The sequence below is a fragment of the Zootermopsis nevadensis genome, unplaced genomic scaffold, assembly GCF_977971745.1.
Source record: "Zootermopsis nevadensis isolate Lab colony 2312 unplaced genomic scaffold, Znev_1.0 Znev_ptg000011l, whole genome shotgun sequence".
Classification (NCBI taxonomy): domain Eukaryota; kingdom Metazoa; phylum Arthropoda; class Insecta; order Blattodea; family Termopsidae; genus Zootermopsis; species Zootermopsis nevadensis.
In genome coordinates this window covers 15649213-15668236 of record NW_028259143.1, presented here as the reverse complement: position 1 = coordinate 15668236, position 19024 = coordinate 15649213, and the positions used below count along the sequence as shown (strand labels likewise).

The window sequence follows — 19024 nt, the reverse complement described above, 5'->3', positions numbered from 1 at the left end:
GGTGACGACAGAATTTCTTCCGGATAAAATCACACACATCATAGCTGTCATTTTAATGTAGTTTACAACACAGAAGAATTTTTTGAACAATGCGGTGGTAACTTATTAAATTTGGATATTCATTATTGAGTTAATGAAACTATTTTATTAAATTCTTCGCGTCATTTTCAAAAGAGTTTACGAGTCTATTAAGAACTTTATGATGTATTCTCCTCCTTCATAGACAAAACAGTGAGCATTTCTCCATTTCTTTTCTACTAGTTAGACAATTCTCTCTTTTTTGCTTAATACACGTCTGACGTAAAACTGTAATTAATAGAAGGCAGAGGAAAGCCACACAGGACAAATAGACTACGCATTTACGACGTCAGCTGTTCGTTTTCATCACCTCGAATTTCGAGCTTTGAAATGTTTAACACATTTTTTCACAGAGTGTACAACGGGTAAAGAAAACGAGAAACTCGTACCTGGTCTTAATTGTTAATTTTTTAGTTTATTTGTAATAAAATACTTCGTCAGTTCGTAATTTCATTGGACGTAAGTACTAATTAACTTCCAGATCACCTTTGCTTGTATTATTTCAATGTATGTACTTTAAATTAGCTGTTGTAAATTAAACTTTATTTCAATGAAATAATTGATAAAAATATTTTTGTAATTATTATAAATTTATATTAAAAAAATTAAAAATGTACGTCTTTCAAAATCTTCCCTGTTTCCATAGTTAAATATCATTATGTAAGTTCCCAACTTAGTTTTTAATAAGTTGACAACGAAAAGACTTGCATTCTTATGTACAGTAAAAAAATTCGAGTTTTTTTCACATTTTCAGGCGATGAAATTTGTTTTTAATTTGTCGAGGATTTGGGCTGATTTAGTAAAACTTACTTGCACACAGATGTGAAAGTTTCTTCTTATATTTAATACCATTGTGCTTTTGTATATCAGGCTCATGCAGCGTCGTCCAATAACCACTGAATCTCACGTTTTAGTCTAGCAATTTCGGTTCCGGAATTAAAGTTTGTAAAAATAGGAATTTGAAAACATTTAGGGTCTACTGAACATGTTCTTTGTTCCGATTGCAGTGGCCAAGCGGTCTGATTTCGAATCCCGCTTGGACATATATATATATATATATATATATATATATATATATATATATCAACCTCCTTCTGTGCTGTTTGAAAGTAAATTCATTCCAATTGACGAAACACGTGTTAATTTTTAATTTTGATAATTAGGTCTCTAATGAAAATACTTTGTCCGGATGGACTCAGGATCTCCTCCAAATGCGTTCAGTTAATGCACGTCGTTCAAAGTACGCATGTACTTAAAATTTGGTTTCAACAGCACTGAAATCTGTTCCAGTGGAATTCAGGCACATGACAAAGCTTTTGTTATCACCAGCAACGCATTTGTTTTTCCTGAAAGCCTGTTTTACGCCTAATTTTTCCACCACAATCACCAGTGTTCTGCTGTCTGCGTCAGACAGATTTGAGACACGTTTGTCTATTGCTGTGTTTCTCCCGACAGGCACAAGATGGGACGCCCGCGGGCGCTGAACTGCGTCGTGGCGACATTATCAAGAAGATCGTTGATTATGACAGCCGGGACTTGAGACACGAGGATGCTCAGAATCTGTTCAGAAATGCGGGCAACACGATTTCCCTCGTTATAGAGAGGTAAGTAAGAACAGAGCATCTCAGTTGCCACCTAGAGCAATCTCCTTTCAGATTTACAAGCCAGAATTCGATGTTCTACGTCGTAGAACCTTAGCCATTTGGTGTTCGTAATTATCCAGGGCAAGAAGAATTTTTGTTTGAAATTTTAAAACGGCGTTTGTATAATTAAGAAACAAAACATTTCATTTGTGAAAATTAATTTTGGTTGCTGAAAACTTATCTTATTCTTTCATTTCTATTCTATGCACACATTCAGTTGGCAAAGCGTCTCCAAATAACTCAGATTAATCACTTGTATGGCTGCCAAACCCGGCTCTGAATCTCTAGAAAATGACGCTTTATATGATTACCTACTGACAACGTCATTAAACAAACCGCAGGTAAAAAACTTTGAACAGTGACTTCATGGTTTTAAATGTAAGAATCTCAGTTCATTTTTAATATTATCAGCGCCGAAGAGGAGATTTTCTGTGTTTCAGTGTTGGCTGTTATGAATTTCCGGTATTTCATTAACGCTACGTTAGCCTAGTATCCCAGTTCATCAACCAATGTGTTTTTAAACAACGTTTCAAATCTCTATTGTCGATATGAACAACGGACCTACAATTTGTAGGATTTGAAGTTTTGGCGGTGTTGAATACGAATTTTACCAACGTTCCAGAGGACCTTGCTGCCTCTATCTTCTTGGTAATTCCCTGAAATAGGTCTAAATATCTTCAAAATGTTACCACAGATACGAGAGTATATATGGTTCCGTTAGTAAACAATTACCACGAGCCGTTGCTAACCATTAGTAATGGATAAACAGTTTTATAATGAGGTTATGATATCGACATCTGATAGGAGAGAGGGATATTTTCTGTGCTAATATTTGTGGTGTTTACTGTACTATATAATATAGTCACCACCAACCCTAAGATCAAAAGAATTATTTGATTCAACTCGTCTAAGATACTGCTTTTATTGTTCAAATATGAACAATTTTAAATCTAAAATTAATTCATTATATAATAAAATCAGTTAAGCCGACCGATTCCAAATGCTATTAGATCAGTCCACTTTCTATAATCTTAAAGGTTAACTTAGATTTCCTAATCTACTCTAAGAATTCTGGCTGCTTATCTCGCTTAATTGTAATTGTATTGTTCCTCCTATCCAGGTAAAAATGAAGTGTTTGTCTCGGGGTTAGTGGAACTTACAATGCGTATCGCCATTCTAGTTCAGAGACAAATAATACTCGGCTATTTTATTTATTTAGTGTTGTGTCTGACGACAGGTCCATATGAACAGGATCCTTCCATCCTCTTCTCGGACTGGGACCTTTTCATATACGTTCTTGGCAGATGATCCAGAAGTGGTTTGCCATTGCCTTCTTCTGTGTGTGAATGGAGTAATTGTTGGGATGCCACGGAGGAAAACTCCGTGTTGCCTAGACCACGGCCTTGCCCAACACAAGTTATAAATTTGAGCACCACCGGGAATTGAACCCGGGACCCCAGGCTACTGTTAATTAAATTCTTCGATTATTTTACTGCGTCATATCAACCGCTGAGGTTACATACAATTATATACTGTGCCTATATAATACGCGTTTCTTAGGTGGCTTGAGAAAAATCACGAAAATAGATCATAGACAGGATATCCGGTTACCGGAATGCGATTGTAACTCAATAAACAATTAGTTATATGAGTACACGTGTTTGTAAGTGACACGTGTTAAAAGTATGTGAAATTTTTTTAAAAAGAAATCCGATGTGAGTGTCTGCATTCGTTATTCCAGAGAATCAAACGCTGCAGGTATCCGACCAGTAGCTGCGACGCCTGTCAAACCACCGGTGGCAGGAGGAGTCCCTACTCCTTTTAATTCTGCATCTTTTTACACCGCCGACTCCCCCAAGCCATTCGTGAACTCGCCAGCGCCAACCCTGGGGTCTCCGATTCCAGGGTCGAAGTCGCTGAACAGGGCACCGTCCCCGATTGTCTTCCCACCGCCTCTGCCTTCTTCTCAGGAGTTCAGTTTCCAGCAGAATGCAAAGCCTCACGTTCAGTTCCGTCCTGTTGAAACCAGCGCATTTGACGAACACGAAGAGGAACTCAGCTCTATCACAAATCAGGTAAAAATAAATTATTTCATTATCATTAATTGACATATGAAGGAGACGTGTAGATCTACACTGGCGCGAAAATATCAGTTCTTGGACGGCTGTCTTGGAGAGCCATCTTCATACTCACCGCCCTGAAAATCTCAAATCATAAATTTTTTTGTAAATCACACTTCTAATAGAAAAATATTTTTAAACCGTTATAAGAGTTCAGAAACGTGCAAACATATAAATTTATAACACACCACGTCTTCGAAGATTACTGTAGGAGCCCTTAAATCTGCGCTGTGTTTACGAAATAATACAGGGTGTGTATAAATCAACTTTATAACTTTAGTCGTGATTATAATCTTTGTGAAAAGACATAGACACACTTTTTGAGAGTCATCTGCGAGAGAGACTCTTTAAAGTTTGTTCTGAACACTACACGCTTTCAATATGAACACTATTTGTCACACGTACAATGTCCAAACTATATTCAAGCCCCATCCATGCACGTTACAGCATATCAACGTCAACTACTGTAAAATTAGCTACAGTTTAGTCCTTCAAATGGTTGATACCATCCACCGGAGTTCAATACGCAGTCTTTTACGTATCTCCTAAGGAAAAATTACAGGTGTGATATCCTGTAATTCTAAGACTCTCTAACGTGCTCTATTATAGTACGAGCGTGTTCTGATCTCCAGATGCTTAAGTTCTATTTGTTTACGTTCCCTGAGACGTGGAATGTAACCTCGTCAGAGAACACGACTTTCATCAGGAATCCGTTGTCTTCATCAAATTTCTCAAACATGGTCACTGCAAATTCCTTACGAGTTACGATATCGTCTGGCACAATTTCTTGCATCACTTGGCAACTAACATACAGACTCAAATGTTTTCGTAACACCCGATGCACCGTCAAATGCGGTAGGCGTCTGCAACTCATGAGCTTACAAGTTTCAAACCAGAGTCATTTAGAAGAGGTTTATTAGTAACAGCAGATCGTATCAGAGGTACGTCACCTACTTACTTTCTAATCTCGGCTCCTCTGTTCAGACTGTGCTAGAAGCCAGTTAATTCAAGCAAATACCAGTGAACCAGAGTGTGAAACATTATACCGGGTGTTACAATTCCCACCGTAGGGAATAATTCAATCAAATTCACTAATTTACGAAGGATTTCAGGGCATATGACTTGGCTATCTGTTTCCTTGGTGCTTAAATTTAGTTAATAATAATGATAATCATAATAATTCGAAGCCAGTTACGAAATTCTCTTCTTTATAGAGCGTATAACGAGGTCACACTGTATCGAGTAATTACGTAAATAAAATACGAAAAATTATTAAATTAATTCCTGCGTATATATTCTCCCCTTCCGTCCTACCATTCTAATAGTCTGATATCAGATGTAGAATACAAATTATGAAGATCCCCATTATGGAATATTCTTCGTCTATTCCATTCTCAAACAAATTCCGTCGATGATTTCTGTTTAGGATGAGAGAGAAAGTTTCATCCCCTGTATAAAAGACTCTTAATTGAATGTTAGTAAAGTATTTTCCGAATTTAATCTGCCGTTAATGTAACCATAAATGTAATTCTTATTTGTTACTTTATTTCCCAAATACTTCAATCTTTGGCAAATTTTCATTCAGTGCATTAGCTACTCCGCTGGTGTCCTCTGTCTAGTCGTGAAGCTTTTAAATCTGCCAAAGAAGAAAGCGACTCTCTTATTGCGTGACATCCTACGTAAACAACAACAACAACAACAAGATAGCTTATGTAACGTGCGTTTCAAAATAACATGCCAGCCGCCACCTTGGGACAGATGCCCTGAAAGGCGATGTGACATCACGCAGTTCACAAGTCTGCTGTTACTTTTTTGATTTCACTTGACTGAATAACTTCTTCTTGTACATTTCGACGTATTTTACGACATCGTCATTCAATAATTTTAAATTATGCACTTGGCGCTGTAAGATTTGTACGAGGTGCGATCAGAAAGTTTCGAGACTGCGCGTATAAAAACCCGTACACTTATCTCAGGTATTAAATTCATCCATCACCCTCGAAGTAGTTCCCCTGGGAGTGAACACAACGATCCCAGCGCCGCTGCCAAGCCTGGAAGCATCCCTGGAAATCTTTCTTTGTCAGCCTGTCAAGCACCATCTGCGATTCTGCCTGAATCTCTTCTATCGTCTCAAATCTCCTTCCCTTTAGCTGAATTTTCATCTTTTGGAAGAGGAAGAAGTCACACGGCGAATAAGGAGGGTGCGGGATGACGGCCATGGTGTTTGAGGCCAAAAACTGCCGAACTTTGAGGGCGGTGTGCGCTGGCGCGTTGTCATGATGCGTCGCATGTGGAGTTCTTCCTTTAGAATCAGCTGACAGGTCCCACAGCCTATCCCAACAATGTCGCACAAGTCGTTGATGGTACGATGTCGATCTTCGTGAATGGCCTGCCGAATCTTCGTAACATTTTCGGGCGTTGTGCTCGAAGATGGTCGTCCAGAACGCTCGTCATCATCGACAGAGGTTCGGCCATTTTTAAAACGTGAATGCCACACAAAAGTTTGTGCACGACCCATTGCGGACTCCCCAAATGCTTGCTTTAGCATTTCATAGGTTTCCGTAGCCGTTTTGGCGAGTCTTTGGCAAAATTTGATGCACACGCCATTCCGAAATCGCAGGAGGGTCGGTGTAATGCACTACCAAAACGCCCGTAACTAAGAAACAAATGCTAATTCGATGATGCCGGCTGGCACACTGATTCACTATGAATGTAGGCCGCACCCCCTAAAGGCCCGCTATTGACACAGTCTTGAAACTTTCCGATCGCACCTCGTATATCGAATGAATCTGAAGGAAACCTTCCGCGGACAAGATGGCTCTTCGATCTTGAGTCCGTGCTAATTTCCAGTATGATACGACACACGTAATCGTAGACAAAAATTTCATATTAAGGATTATTTTACTACGTGATATTTAGTTATATAAACTAAGGACAAAGTCTGATGCACGTAAATGTCTAGATCCTCCGGGTTTTTTAAATTTCTGTACACGATCTTGTGTTTTGTATCGAAAGTACTGTAACTTTGAGACAAATTAGAATGAAAATTAGAATCAGAATGATATGAAGTGAGATTGTATTTGTGTTTTTAGGATAATGGGTGTGAGTGGGCTATTGTTTGGAGAATCGATAAGACGCCCACGACTTCGTTGAACTTTTGTTACTGAAGTGGTTATATTCTTATCGAACCATTGGTTATTTCTAATGTCTTCGGCGTAAAAAATTCGTTGCTCCTTCACGAGCTTCCAAAGATCGCCAGAACAGAATATCTGCGTTGCTAGGTCGATCCAGATGTTTGGATACTTGCAATTAACATGATCCAAAATATGCATTTCAAAATGAGAGATATGGAACCAGCATCATTTTACAATTACAAGCTCAGTCACGTGGTTATGCACGTGGCATTTCCAAAAAGGAGTGGCAATGCAGGTCTGCTTAAGGGATGAAGACAAGTACGCCATGTCCTCGTTTATTGATAATCGGTGTTTCAAGTTTCTCTGAACTCTTACGTGATTATCCGCTGTAGCTCACAAATTAATCTTCTGAGTATTATTCACTCGATCACGAGTAAAAATTATTTAGTCAGTAAATAAAAGGTAAGTTAACATTTAAGCACGTTCATTAATCCTGACACTCGAGATGTAGAAGGCTTTAGCCACATCCAGGTAAACCTTTCGTCAAACTTCCTGTTGACTGTTTCAATAAGGCGGGCTAGTTGCAGAGTCGTCCGCGTCGAAGACCAGACTGCTCGTGGAGTCCGACCCATAGATCGAGCAGGAGTTTCTGTTAACTTTGAACACATGGAAGTTGTCTTTCAAAATCGTCTGCGTGACTGCTGAAGTAGGAGGTCGCAGTGAGTCACAATGGGGCAGGTGACTCCAGGTGAGTCAGACATTGTCCGATCCGGTTCGCGTAGCAAAAGTATTCCTGATTCATCCATGTTTTAAATTTCAAAACCCTTGAAGTAGTTAAACGGGCAAATCGAGAACTAATATTTGTGCAGAAGGATTCAAGTCTTCAGAAGTAACTCTACCGGGAATCCAACTCCTGTCATCTAGGCCTTAACCTCGTTAGTGAATAATAGGATATTAAAGGATTATGCTGGTTGTTGTTTAACGACCCTGTATCAACTGAAGATTTAGGTAAACTTTCGTCAGCATTGACGTTGTATCGGATGAGATAGGAAGCGAGCATTTCTCTGGAAAACATCATGATTGTGGCTTGAGCGAACCTCTTCAGTCCGACAATGTTTAGAGAGCAGAATGCTGTGAATGGGACGCGGTTGTATTCCATGTCGGAGTGCCAGTGGATAACTGAACGTGGTGTTGAGGATTTGTTTCTTTGCCTCAAAGACAACAGTAATTCTGAACATCCAATTCAATGGACACCGGGGGACAGCAATGACGGGCAGAATGTGTCCAAATGTCACTTGTGAGTTTCGCTCAAGAATCTTCAGCGTTTTAAATGTTGTGGTTGTTTGAGACAGGACTTCGCCTCTGGACCAACGTTTCTCTGGACTTGAAGTAAAGTCGATACGAATATTTATATTTTATTTAGTATTCTGTCTGACGACAGGTCCATATGAACAGGATCCTTCCATCCTTTTCTCGGACTGGGACCTGTTCATATACGTTCTTGGCAGATGATCCAGAAGTGGTTTGCCATTGCCTTCTTCTGTGTGTGAATGGAGTAATTGTTGGGATGTCACGGAGGAAAACTCCGTGTTGCCTAGACCACGGCCTTGCCCAACACAAGTTATAAATTCGGGCACCGCCGGGAATCGAACCCGAGACCCCAGGATTACAAGGCCAGCGTTCTAACCGCTAGACCACCTCATCTTATTATTATTTAGTGTTCTGTCTGACGACAGGTCCATATGAACAGGATCCTTCCATCCTTTTCTTGGACTGGGACCTGTTCATATACGTTCTTGGCAGATGATCCAGAAGTGGTTTGCCATTGCCTTCTTCTGTGTGTGAATGGAGTAATTGTTGGGATGCCACGGAGGAAAACTCCGTGTTGCCTAGACCACGGCCTTGCCCAACACAAGTTATAAATTCGGGCACCGCCGGGAATCGAACCCGAGACCCCAGGATTACAAGGCCAGCGTTCTAACCGCTAGACCACCGTGGCGGTCGATACGAATATAAGGCGTTAAACGATTTTTTTTTACAATTTCCTAAATCTTTGTGACTGACAAAACTCTTTTAAAATGAATACTAATTTCAGTTTCATATTTTAATTTATGGGGCTGTAATCTGGGTCGAGGGATGAAATGATTGCGTCAAGAGTTCCGGAGTCATTGACCCCCAAAATAATTAATTAGCTCAATTTATCTAGCTGTTGGTTTAATTAACATATTTATATTTAATTTAGAAAACACAAATTAATTATTTAATTAATTACACAATACAAAGCAGTTTAAACGACCGTTTCCAATACTATTCGCTGAATTCTTATTTCAAAATCGAAAATAATTAATTTATATTTGCGTCTTCTGCAACGGTTCTCACGTTATTAGTAACATTAAACCAAAAAGCAACTATTAGAATTTTAAAATTTGATTGAAGTATATTTTTGTTTTATTTGCCTGATGTACACAAAATGAGAGCATTCAGGTCGAGCCATATCTGTCTGTATGTTCGTTTATTTTTCTATCTGAATGATTCAACTCGAGAATGAGTGGACACATTTGAACCATAACCACAAATTGCGCACTTCAATTTTGTAAATATTCGCTGTAGTATTTTCTTTTAAGGGAATTCTCTGGTTTTCGTTTTCTTGTTCTTAAACTACCACTTTTCATTAATTTGTCCATTGCTTGCCAAACAGTTCAAATTTAAAATAGCATGCAGCCGTTGAAAGAAACCTTAGCAAATGGAACATTTAGTCACGGCATAACATTAACAAGAATTTGACATTTACTGTTGGCCGCACCATAAACCATAGGGTAACTACCTCACTGCCATCTGTCATGCAGTCCTTCAGTTAGAATATGTGAATGCCGCTGCCATCTATCGGTGGATACGAGAATTCGACGGTCATGGCCTGACTGGTGGCTTTATGTGTTGCTAAGTTCATAAAATTAATCTCCAAACCGAGGATTGAAAACTCCTGATCTATACCAGCGATTCGCAACAATTTTTCTTACTAGCAACACGCTATAATTTGTCAAAGGCACATGACAGCACACCAGGAAATAATTTTACTACCGAAGATGAACCAGTGCGTGTTTTGTGAATTATAATTACAAAAGATAAGATATTGTCTTTTTATAACTATAACGTGTGAATACCTAGTTTATTATAAAAAGCTCCTGTGGTATTCAACCTTTTTTGTTCGCGTATCCCCAGATATAATTTCTCTTCAACTTTGTACCCCCAAAATTGTTGGTGTATAATTCAAATTATACATAGTATATAATCTACATCTAAAATAAATTAAATAAATTACATTACTGATTATTCAGTATTTATCATAAAATAATATATATTTTTTTTAAATTTCACGTACCCCCTAAGATGTCTTCGCGTACCCCCGGGGGTAAAATAACCCCCCCCCCCAGATATAATTTCTCTTCAACTTTGTACCCCCAAAGTTGTTGATATATAATTCAAGTTATAAATAGTATATAATCTACATCTAAAATAAATTAAATAAATTACATTACTGATTATTCAGTGTTTATCACAAAATAATATATATATTTTTTAAATTTCACGTGCCCCCTAAGATGTCTTCGCGTACCCCCGGGGGTAAAATAAAACCCTCCCAGATATAATTTCTCTTCAACTTTGTACCCCCAAAGTTGTTGGTGTATAATTCAAGTTATACATAATATATAATCTACATCTAAAATAAATTAAATAAATTACATTACTGATTATTCAGTGTTTATCATAAAATAATATATATATATATTTTTTAAATTTCACGTACCCCCTAAGATGTCTTCGCGTACCCCCAGATATAATTTCTCTTCAACTTTGTACCCCCAAAGTTGTTGGTGTATAATTCAGGTTATACATAGTATATAATCTACATCTAAAATAAATTAAATAAATTACATTACTGATTATTCAGTGTTTATCATAAAATAATATATATATATTTTTAAATTTTACGTGCCCCCGAAGATGTCTTCGCGTACCCCAGGTTAAATACATCACCGATCGGTCACCTAGAGATTTCTGCTTGTTTAAAAATGTAATTTTATAGCATATTTTATTATAACGCTTTCTGACCAGACCCTTCCGAGGGTGTGTCCTCATTAGAACACTAAAGCCACATGCTAGCGACATCTTGGAATTCTCCCAAAATTTCGTACCTCATATAGAATGTAATTTGTAAGCGATGAAATGTTGATGGGTTTTCATTAAGCAGAAAAAGTATATTTAAAAGTGTATAAAGGGATACTGGCTTCATCCCAAAACAGCGAGTGCATTGAACTCCGTATCGCGTATGCAACTCCTTCGATATATGTGTATTTTGGGTTGCAGAGTTTCTGGGTTAGACTGTCCTTGTTCTACTTGAAACTACGCCGTTCTCTAAACCAGTGGTATTCAACCTTTTTTTGTTCGCGTACCCCCAAATATAATTTCTCTTCAACTTTGTACCCCCAAAGTTGTTGGTGTATAATTAAAATTATATATAATATATAATCTACATCTAAAATAAATTAAATAAATTACATCCAAAATAATGTATTAAATCTGGCCCTGATTATTCAGTGCTTATCATAAAATAATATTTTTTTAAATTTCACGTACCCCTTAAGATGTCTTCGCGTACCCCCGGGGGTACGCGTACCCTAGGTTGATTACCACTGATCTAAACAATCAATTTGTCATAAAAGACATTGAAACAGGGGAATATTAAGACCAAAATAAAAGTTTAAAATTTATGTTCATGTTTTATTGATATTAACAGCGGGAATTGATTGAATTTCGATTACAAAGATCTCTATTTTTTGTGAAAAATGCGTTAAGATCTTCGTGAAAGTTGCTGGGAACAGTTAGAATGCATCAGAATGTCTAGGCCCGCATGTGTATTCGGTATGGGTTGATCATCACGTCATATTGTTCTCTGTTGGTCGACGCACGATATTCGATCCTAGGTCGAACGTCGATTATCTTGAATATATATTCAATCATTCACCAAGCATAGTATTCCTCGCTTCCTTAGTATGAAGTATGGAGTTGATATAATGTCGTAAAATAACTATTTAGCATCTCACGTATTTAGAGCTGTTTTTTTTTATAAAGTTAAAATTGTATCATCTACCGAAGTCTATGCAGAACTGATAATTTGGTGTCATTGAAACAGAAAATTGGTTCAAATTGGCATGAGATAGGATGAAATGAAATTTGTAACTGCCAGATTCTGACCTTGGGAATCGAAACCTTTGACTTTCGGATTATTAGACAAAGCTGCAATATAAAGTTGTTTATTAAGGTGTATCCTCCTCTACACAAAGATCCAGAAGTGGTTTGCCATTGCCTTCTTCTGTGTGTGAATGGAGTAATTGTTGGGATGCCACGGAGGAAAACTCCGTGTTGCCTAGACCACGGCCTTGCCCAATACAAGTTATAAATTCGGGCACCGCCGGGAATCGAACCCGAGACCCCCAGGATTACAAGGCCAGCGTTCTAACCGCTAGACCACCTCATCTTATTATTATTATTTAGTGTTCTGTGTGACGACAGGTCCATATGAACAGGATCCTTTCATCCTTTTCTCTTCTCGGACTGGGACCTGTTCATATACGTTCTTGGCAGATGATCCAGAAGTGGTTTGCCATTGCCTTCTTCTGTGTGTGAATGGAGTAATTGTTGGGATGCCACGGAGGAAAACTCCGTGTTGCCTAGACCACGGCCTTGCCCAACACAAGTTATAAATTCGGGTACCGCCGGGAATCGAACCCGAGACCCCAGGATTACAAGGCCAGCGTTCTAACCGCTAGACCACCGTGGCGGTCGTGGAATTACTATCAGAAGAAAAATGTTATTATGGTTGCAGGGTAATTAACTCATTAAAATCAGTCAGGTGCAACGGACTAACTATTATAAACGCAGTGTCACAAACTGTTGCACTAGTTTCTCCCTCTCCCATCTGGCAGTTCTGTTACTGTAGTAATGTTGGCAATAAAAACCATGGACTGGCGGGAACTGGACAATACGAAGACTTAGATGGCATCGAACTCTGAGACTCCGTAATAGGTAACAGCGGAAATATTGTAATGTAAACACCCGGAATTATTCAGAAGGTCAAATCAAATCGTTAATCTGTTCCTTGTACCGTCTACTCCGCAGAGAAAAAACACACACGTGTATATATATAGCTGTGTGTTACGTTTCAGACCTAACAGATGACGCTGAGGTATCAGCCTACACGTACAAGAAACTTAAGTGCGTGAAATTTTTAAACTAAACTTGGCAGCTTGCGAAAAACAAACAAGGAAATGTTTACGCAAGACAAGCATAGCTAACAGTTGACGTTTTTAAGGTTACATAATTTAAAATATGTAAAATGGAACTGTCGGTTTTTAGTTCTAAGGAGGCTCAGGGACTGCAAATTTGTTGCGATGTGCCTGTCCGAAAAGAACGGGCAGATTTCCAATTAGACCGTGTGGGTGGGTGGGTGTATGATGTTTCGTGGAGTACCCCGAAATATCTCGAATTCTGGCCACTAGCCAATCACGGGAAGTATTGCAAACAAGTTAACACCACGCCAAGAAAGAATGGTCCATTTCGCGTGTTGAGGAAGTTGGGTGGTACGTGACACTTCTGATGAACAGAATCATTTAAGAGCCCATTTTACGATCAGGTCCCTGTTCCACGGCGCACATTTGCAATGTGGTAGTTAAATACGAAGTCCGATGTTCTCTTATCACATTAAACTCGACACCAGAGCGTAAGAAACATAGATTTCATCTCTGAAGACAGAGTTTTCGATACATTCATGTATGTTTTTTTTTATTTAAAGTATTATCTCTGGAGGGACTGAGGAAATCCTTAATCAGGACAGACGGTCTCCAAGAGCTCGACTGCGAATTTAGATTCATTTTTGTTTTTCTTGTAATGCATTTTTATGTGTGTTGACTGAAAAGAATTCATGAAACCAGAGAAATCATGAACTATTAGAGGCTTGAAATCGGATTATTTGAGCTAACCTGTTGACTCAGAATTTGTTATATAGCTCAGAAAGTTATTCTGAGTTCTGCGTGAATGTTGTAAGGCGTGTAGGCTAATGTTCGTATTTGTAAGCAATTCTAGTAAGGATGTCTTAAAACGAGGTGCTTAGGTAATAATACAATCTATAAATGAAACAAGTATGGAGAGAATTACATAACGAAGAACTTTATTATATGTAAACTTCATCTAATAGAATTAGCACCATCATATAAAGGAGAATGTCTGAGAGAATGAGCTCACTTAAGACATCTAATGGCAGATAGGAGAATAATACTAAGATTAATCTTATATAAACTTCTGGTTCGATAAAGGCGGGAAATTTTTTGAGCAGCTGAGCGACTATTAGCTTTTTAAAAGGCTTATTCTTCTGCATAGAGTGAAGTGAGAAGAAACTTATATAAACAAAATGCTTCATGAAACCATAAAATATTGAGGATCTCAGTGTTATGATATCCCATTTTAAGTTTTTAAAATGTATTTTTTAAATGAGCTTACGGTAAATAAATAAATATATATGTTTCATTTTGTTCTAAAATTTTATCTGCAATAATTATCTGTTAAGTCAGTATTTCATTGCATTTTTAAGTAATAAATTTAAGCGATCTGAAATTATTGGCCAATATGAAACAAAGTTCGATTTTAGTAAAGTTTCAATATTAAAATATTAAGTTATTCTAAGAAGATCCTTGTAAATACTTGCATATTTGATATAACATTTCACTGTCATCAAACACTCATGTTTCCACTGCCTGCTATATATTCGCTGACGTCAAGACTTGTAGCACTTTCGATTTGAGTAACATGACACACGACAATACGTTCTAAATTCAAAAGTATGATGTGTAGCAATAAGGAAGCGTAAATGACGCAGTTTTTGGTTGGCCAAGAGAAATAAGCATTTACCAACACCTGCCAAAAATAAAGGTGCGACATTACACAAGGACAGGGCAAGGCAAGAGCTATTCTAAATTGATTCTTTCGGAGCTTAAATTTGACGCAATAACTTTGAGTATCTCTCTGAATTTAAACAGGCTTTTTATATTATCACTGTAAAGATAAACAATTCGCATTATCTCAGAGGTTAATGTTTTAATGCATAAACATTTCGGGTCATCCAATCACCACCGATGCACGACACCCATTTGTGATTTTATGGCCAATTACGATGCTATATTAACCCTTGAAATGACCATTTATTTAGTGTTCTGTCTGACGACAGGTCCATATGAACAGGATCCTTCCATCCTTTTCTCTTCTCGGACTGGGACCTGTTCATATACGTTCTTGGCAGATGATCCAGAAGTGGTTTGCCATTGCCTTCTTCTGTGTGTGAATGGAGTAATTGTTGGGATGCCACGGAGGAAAACTCCGTGTTGCCTAGACCACGGCCTTGCCCAACACAAGTTATAAATTCGGGCACCGCCGGGAATCGAACCCTAGACCCCAGGATTACAAAGCCAGCGTTCTAACCGCTAGACCACCGTGGCCAATATTTTTAGATTACATCAATATTATCTGTAATAGTTTACTTAATGAAGGTTTTCAGTGGCTCAGACTGTACAGCGTTGAATAATAGGATGATTACTGAATAATTAATTCTAAAGGATGTACAAGCAAGCGGACATGGCCTACTTTATCCCGACATATTCCTGGAGAGACTGAGAAAAATACGATAATCTCAGAATCAAGATTTGGACCTTCTGAATTGTGTTATTATACTGATATGTAAGAATCGATAGGCCACTTACAGTTTATATTTCATTGTAAGAAGGAGGCATTTACCAAATTCTTCTGGGAAGAATTTGAGCTGAATACTTTATGTCAGTGCTTTCATGTATAATAGAAAATGTTTAGGTTTAAATTACTAACTTTTTATTCAATTTATTATATATCCTGTTCTGCCGGTTACACTCGATCAATCTATTGAGTATTCGGTACGATTATTTGATGGGCGAAAATTAAAACTTATTATTTACGAAAATTTTCACTGGTATAAATATTCTATACGTAGTTTGGGACAAAACATAGCTTGAATTTCGCCATGTTTTCATTCTTACTCATTCAGCAGATGATTGTTTTGTAGAATGTTATAAATTCTACGTGAATACGAGTCATTGATGACATAAATAATTACAGTCTGGACAAGGATCATTAAAGAATAAAATTAAAACCGAATGATACTAAACTGATCTCTGAATCATTGCCTAGTAATTACATGAAGATCGTTCAAAATTGATTTGATCGTGTTATGTGCATTTGCGAATAAATTCTGCAAAGTTTCTCTCATTTCCTTGGCAATGTCTGTCCGTCCGTCCGTATGCAGAAACTTGAGAATTGCTAGGCAGATTTTCTTGAAATTCGATCAGATAATTAATATAAATTAATTATTTATGCAACAGTTCACTCAAATATTTCTATGTTATTTTTAGTGGGAAATGTTTTCTGTATGTCAGAAGGCAAACAACACCAAAAGATAGTAAACGTTTGATGCAAATCGTCATTCGAAGTTATTTGCTAATTAAAGAGAATGTTTTTGACGGGAAAATCGATTGAAGTCAATGAGAACCAAAGTAAGATGACGCCAATGAAGGCTGTTCCTGTGTCTTCTTCGGTTTTCAGATATTAGGCTCAGATTCGTAATTAATCATGATATTATTACTCTTTATACTTCTTTCAGGCGTCCTTGTAGGGGGGATCAGCTAATCGCAAGAACTGTATCTACACGACACGATAAATCACATCGAAACTCAGACATTTAACTCGCCTTGATCGGGATTCGAACCCGCTACTACGAATTGTCTATCTGACTGCGAATGAAGACAATTTGTCATGGACGGGAAGCTTAATGTTGAAAACGCCCATCAATTTTATGGTAAACGCAAAATGTTTTTCGGGGTTTATCAGGTACTGTTATAATCTCATCTACGAAACTGAACCAATTACGAAATCAGTTACAAAAGCTTTGGGACTCTGTCCATTTATACAGTACCCAATCAGAAAGATCGAATCCTAGCAGACGATTTCTTGAACCAGGAGTTAGGACGGACAACTGTTGTGTTCGCTGTCTCCTAGGATCGACATTACAGAAGACGAACATGAAATCATGTAACTCCGTTTTTAGATCATTAATTAGATATTAACTTACAAACTTTAACCTGAAAATCAATCAACAGTGTTATGTTATTAAAATGTAAGAGTTAATACGTGTCGTTGAACACCACCACGGCGGTCTAGCGGTTAGAACGCTGGCCTTGTAATCCTGGGGTCTCGGGTTCGATTCCCGGCGGTGCCCGAATTTATAACTTGTGTTGGGCAAGGCCGTGGTCTAGGCAACACGGAGTTTTCCTCCGTGGCATCCCAACAATTACTCCATTCACACACAGAAGAAGGGAATGGCAAACCACTTCTGGATCATCTGCCAAGAACGTATATGAACAGGTCCCAGTCCGAGAAAAGGATGGAAGGATCCTGTTCATATGGACCTGTCGTCAGACAGAACACTATATAAAATAATATAAAAAATAAACAAAGAATTGCAGAGAAAACTGATGCATGATTAAAGTTAATCTGACAGTTAACACGGCTCTGTGAACAGATTATCAGCTCCTCGACTGAGGTCCGTACATCAGTTAACATCAGTAAACTCTGCAGTTAATGGTATTGGAGCCAAATTGTAGAAATATTTAACGAAATTCAACCATCATCCTTAAATACTATCCTTGGTTTAATATGTTTTTTCATTCGTAATTTGCTCAATTTTATCAGTCTAATCACAATAAAATATTATTATTAAATATTAAAATATTATTACAATTAACATTTAAATATTTAAATGTTAATTGTAATAATATTTTAATATTTAATAATAATATTTTATTGTGATTAGACTGATAAAATTGAGCAAGTATATATTTAACACAATATGACGCAACATTATCATCTCATTCGTAATTTGTTTAATTAACCACAGTTCTTGTACAATTAGATCTACTACAGATTGTCTGAGGCCAACAGACTAATTAATATCGTGAAGATAGAGATTATAAGTACAGTTGACCCATGTGGCACCCAATAGTAGCCGATGACCGACTATTTTGAAGACAGAGAAGGAGACGGGGGCGTGGCATCATGACGTGGCTTAGGAAAATTAGTTGTGAGAATTTCAAGATGAATGATCTTTGGTAGTAGCGACTTTGAACCAAAGACTTAACTGGATGTCTTATGAGGATGCCAAAACTTTGATAAAGTGTGATTAATGATCTCACTGAGGAACCAATTTAAATTAATTTGAACGTAAGGTGTACAATTATATAATGTTATAGGGGATGGACAAATTTGCGGTTACAAACTCAGATTTAATTTATAAGGGGTGAATGTGTTGGGCTTCATTACCGTTTCCCCTCACGCCTAACAACACATTCAGTATATGTTTTGACGTAAATACGTCTATATTTTAGGGTCAGTGTTATTCGGCAAAAATGTGTTACGAAAAAGTGTAACTTCATTGTTATGTTACTTAGGAAACGTCATCTGTTTACTCGGCATTGTTGTTACCTATAAAACATTACCTTACCTTACATTACATTCATCTACCACAGATTAATCTTAAAAGTAACTAATTCAAGTTAAATAATCAATGTCTTAATCAAACTTATCTCAATTGTAAAGCATGTATAAAGAAAATATTTAGAATAAAGCCAATATATAAACTTCCTTTCCGTATAGACGTATTTACGTCTAATTCTCCGGAACCGTGGTTCCACTTTCACTCCCTTCGGGGGGGGGGTTGCGTTTTAAAATCTTGTGTAAGAAACTAAACTAAACCCCCCTAATGGAGGGTTAAAACACTTGTTTTAAAATCTTAAGTAAGACACTAAACTCGGCATTGTTGTGTTCCACAACAATGCCGAGTTAGTTTATATTTGACATTGTTGATGACGTCATTTTTTGACGACAAATTGGTTGACGACAACGACTAATCAGAAATTTT

At 37.5% G+C, this 19024-nt stretch overlaps 1 protein-coding gene across 5 annotated transcripts in view; it reads left to right on the top strand.

The window, feature by feature from the left end:
- The window catches only part of Zasp66 (PDZ_signaling and DUF4749 domain-containing protein Zasp66), a 66938-nt gene that overhangs the window by 11080 nt on the left and 36834 nt on the right, over positions 1-19024 (top strand). For all 5 annotated transcript variants that reach the window (XM_022067343.2, XM_022067344.2, XM_022067341.2 and 2 more), the window contains 2 exons: positions 1534-1682; positions 3463-3796. In XM_022067343.2, coding sequence (XP_021923035.2) covers positions 1534-1682; positions 3463-3796 — 483 coding nt within the window. The remainder of the gene's footprint in view (positions 1-1533; positions 1683-3462; positions 3797-19024) is intronic.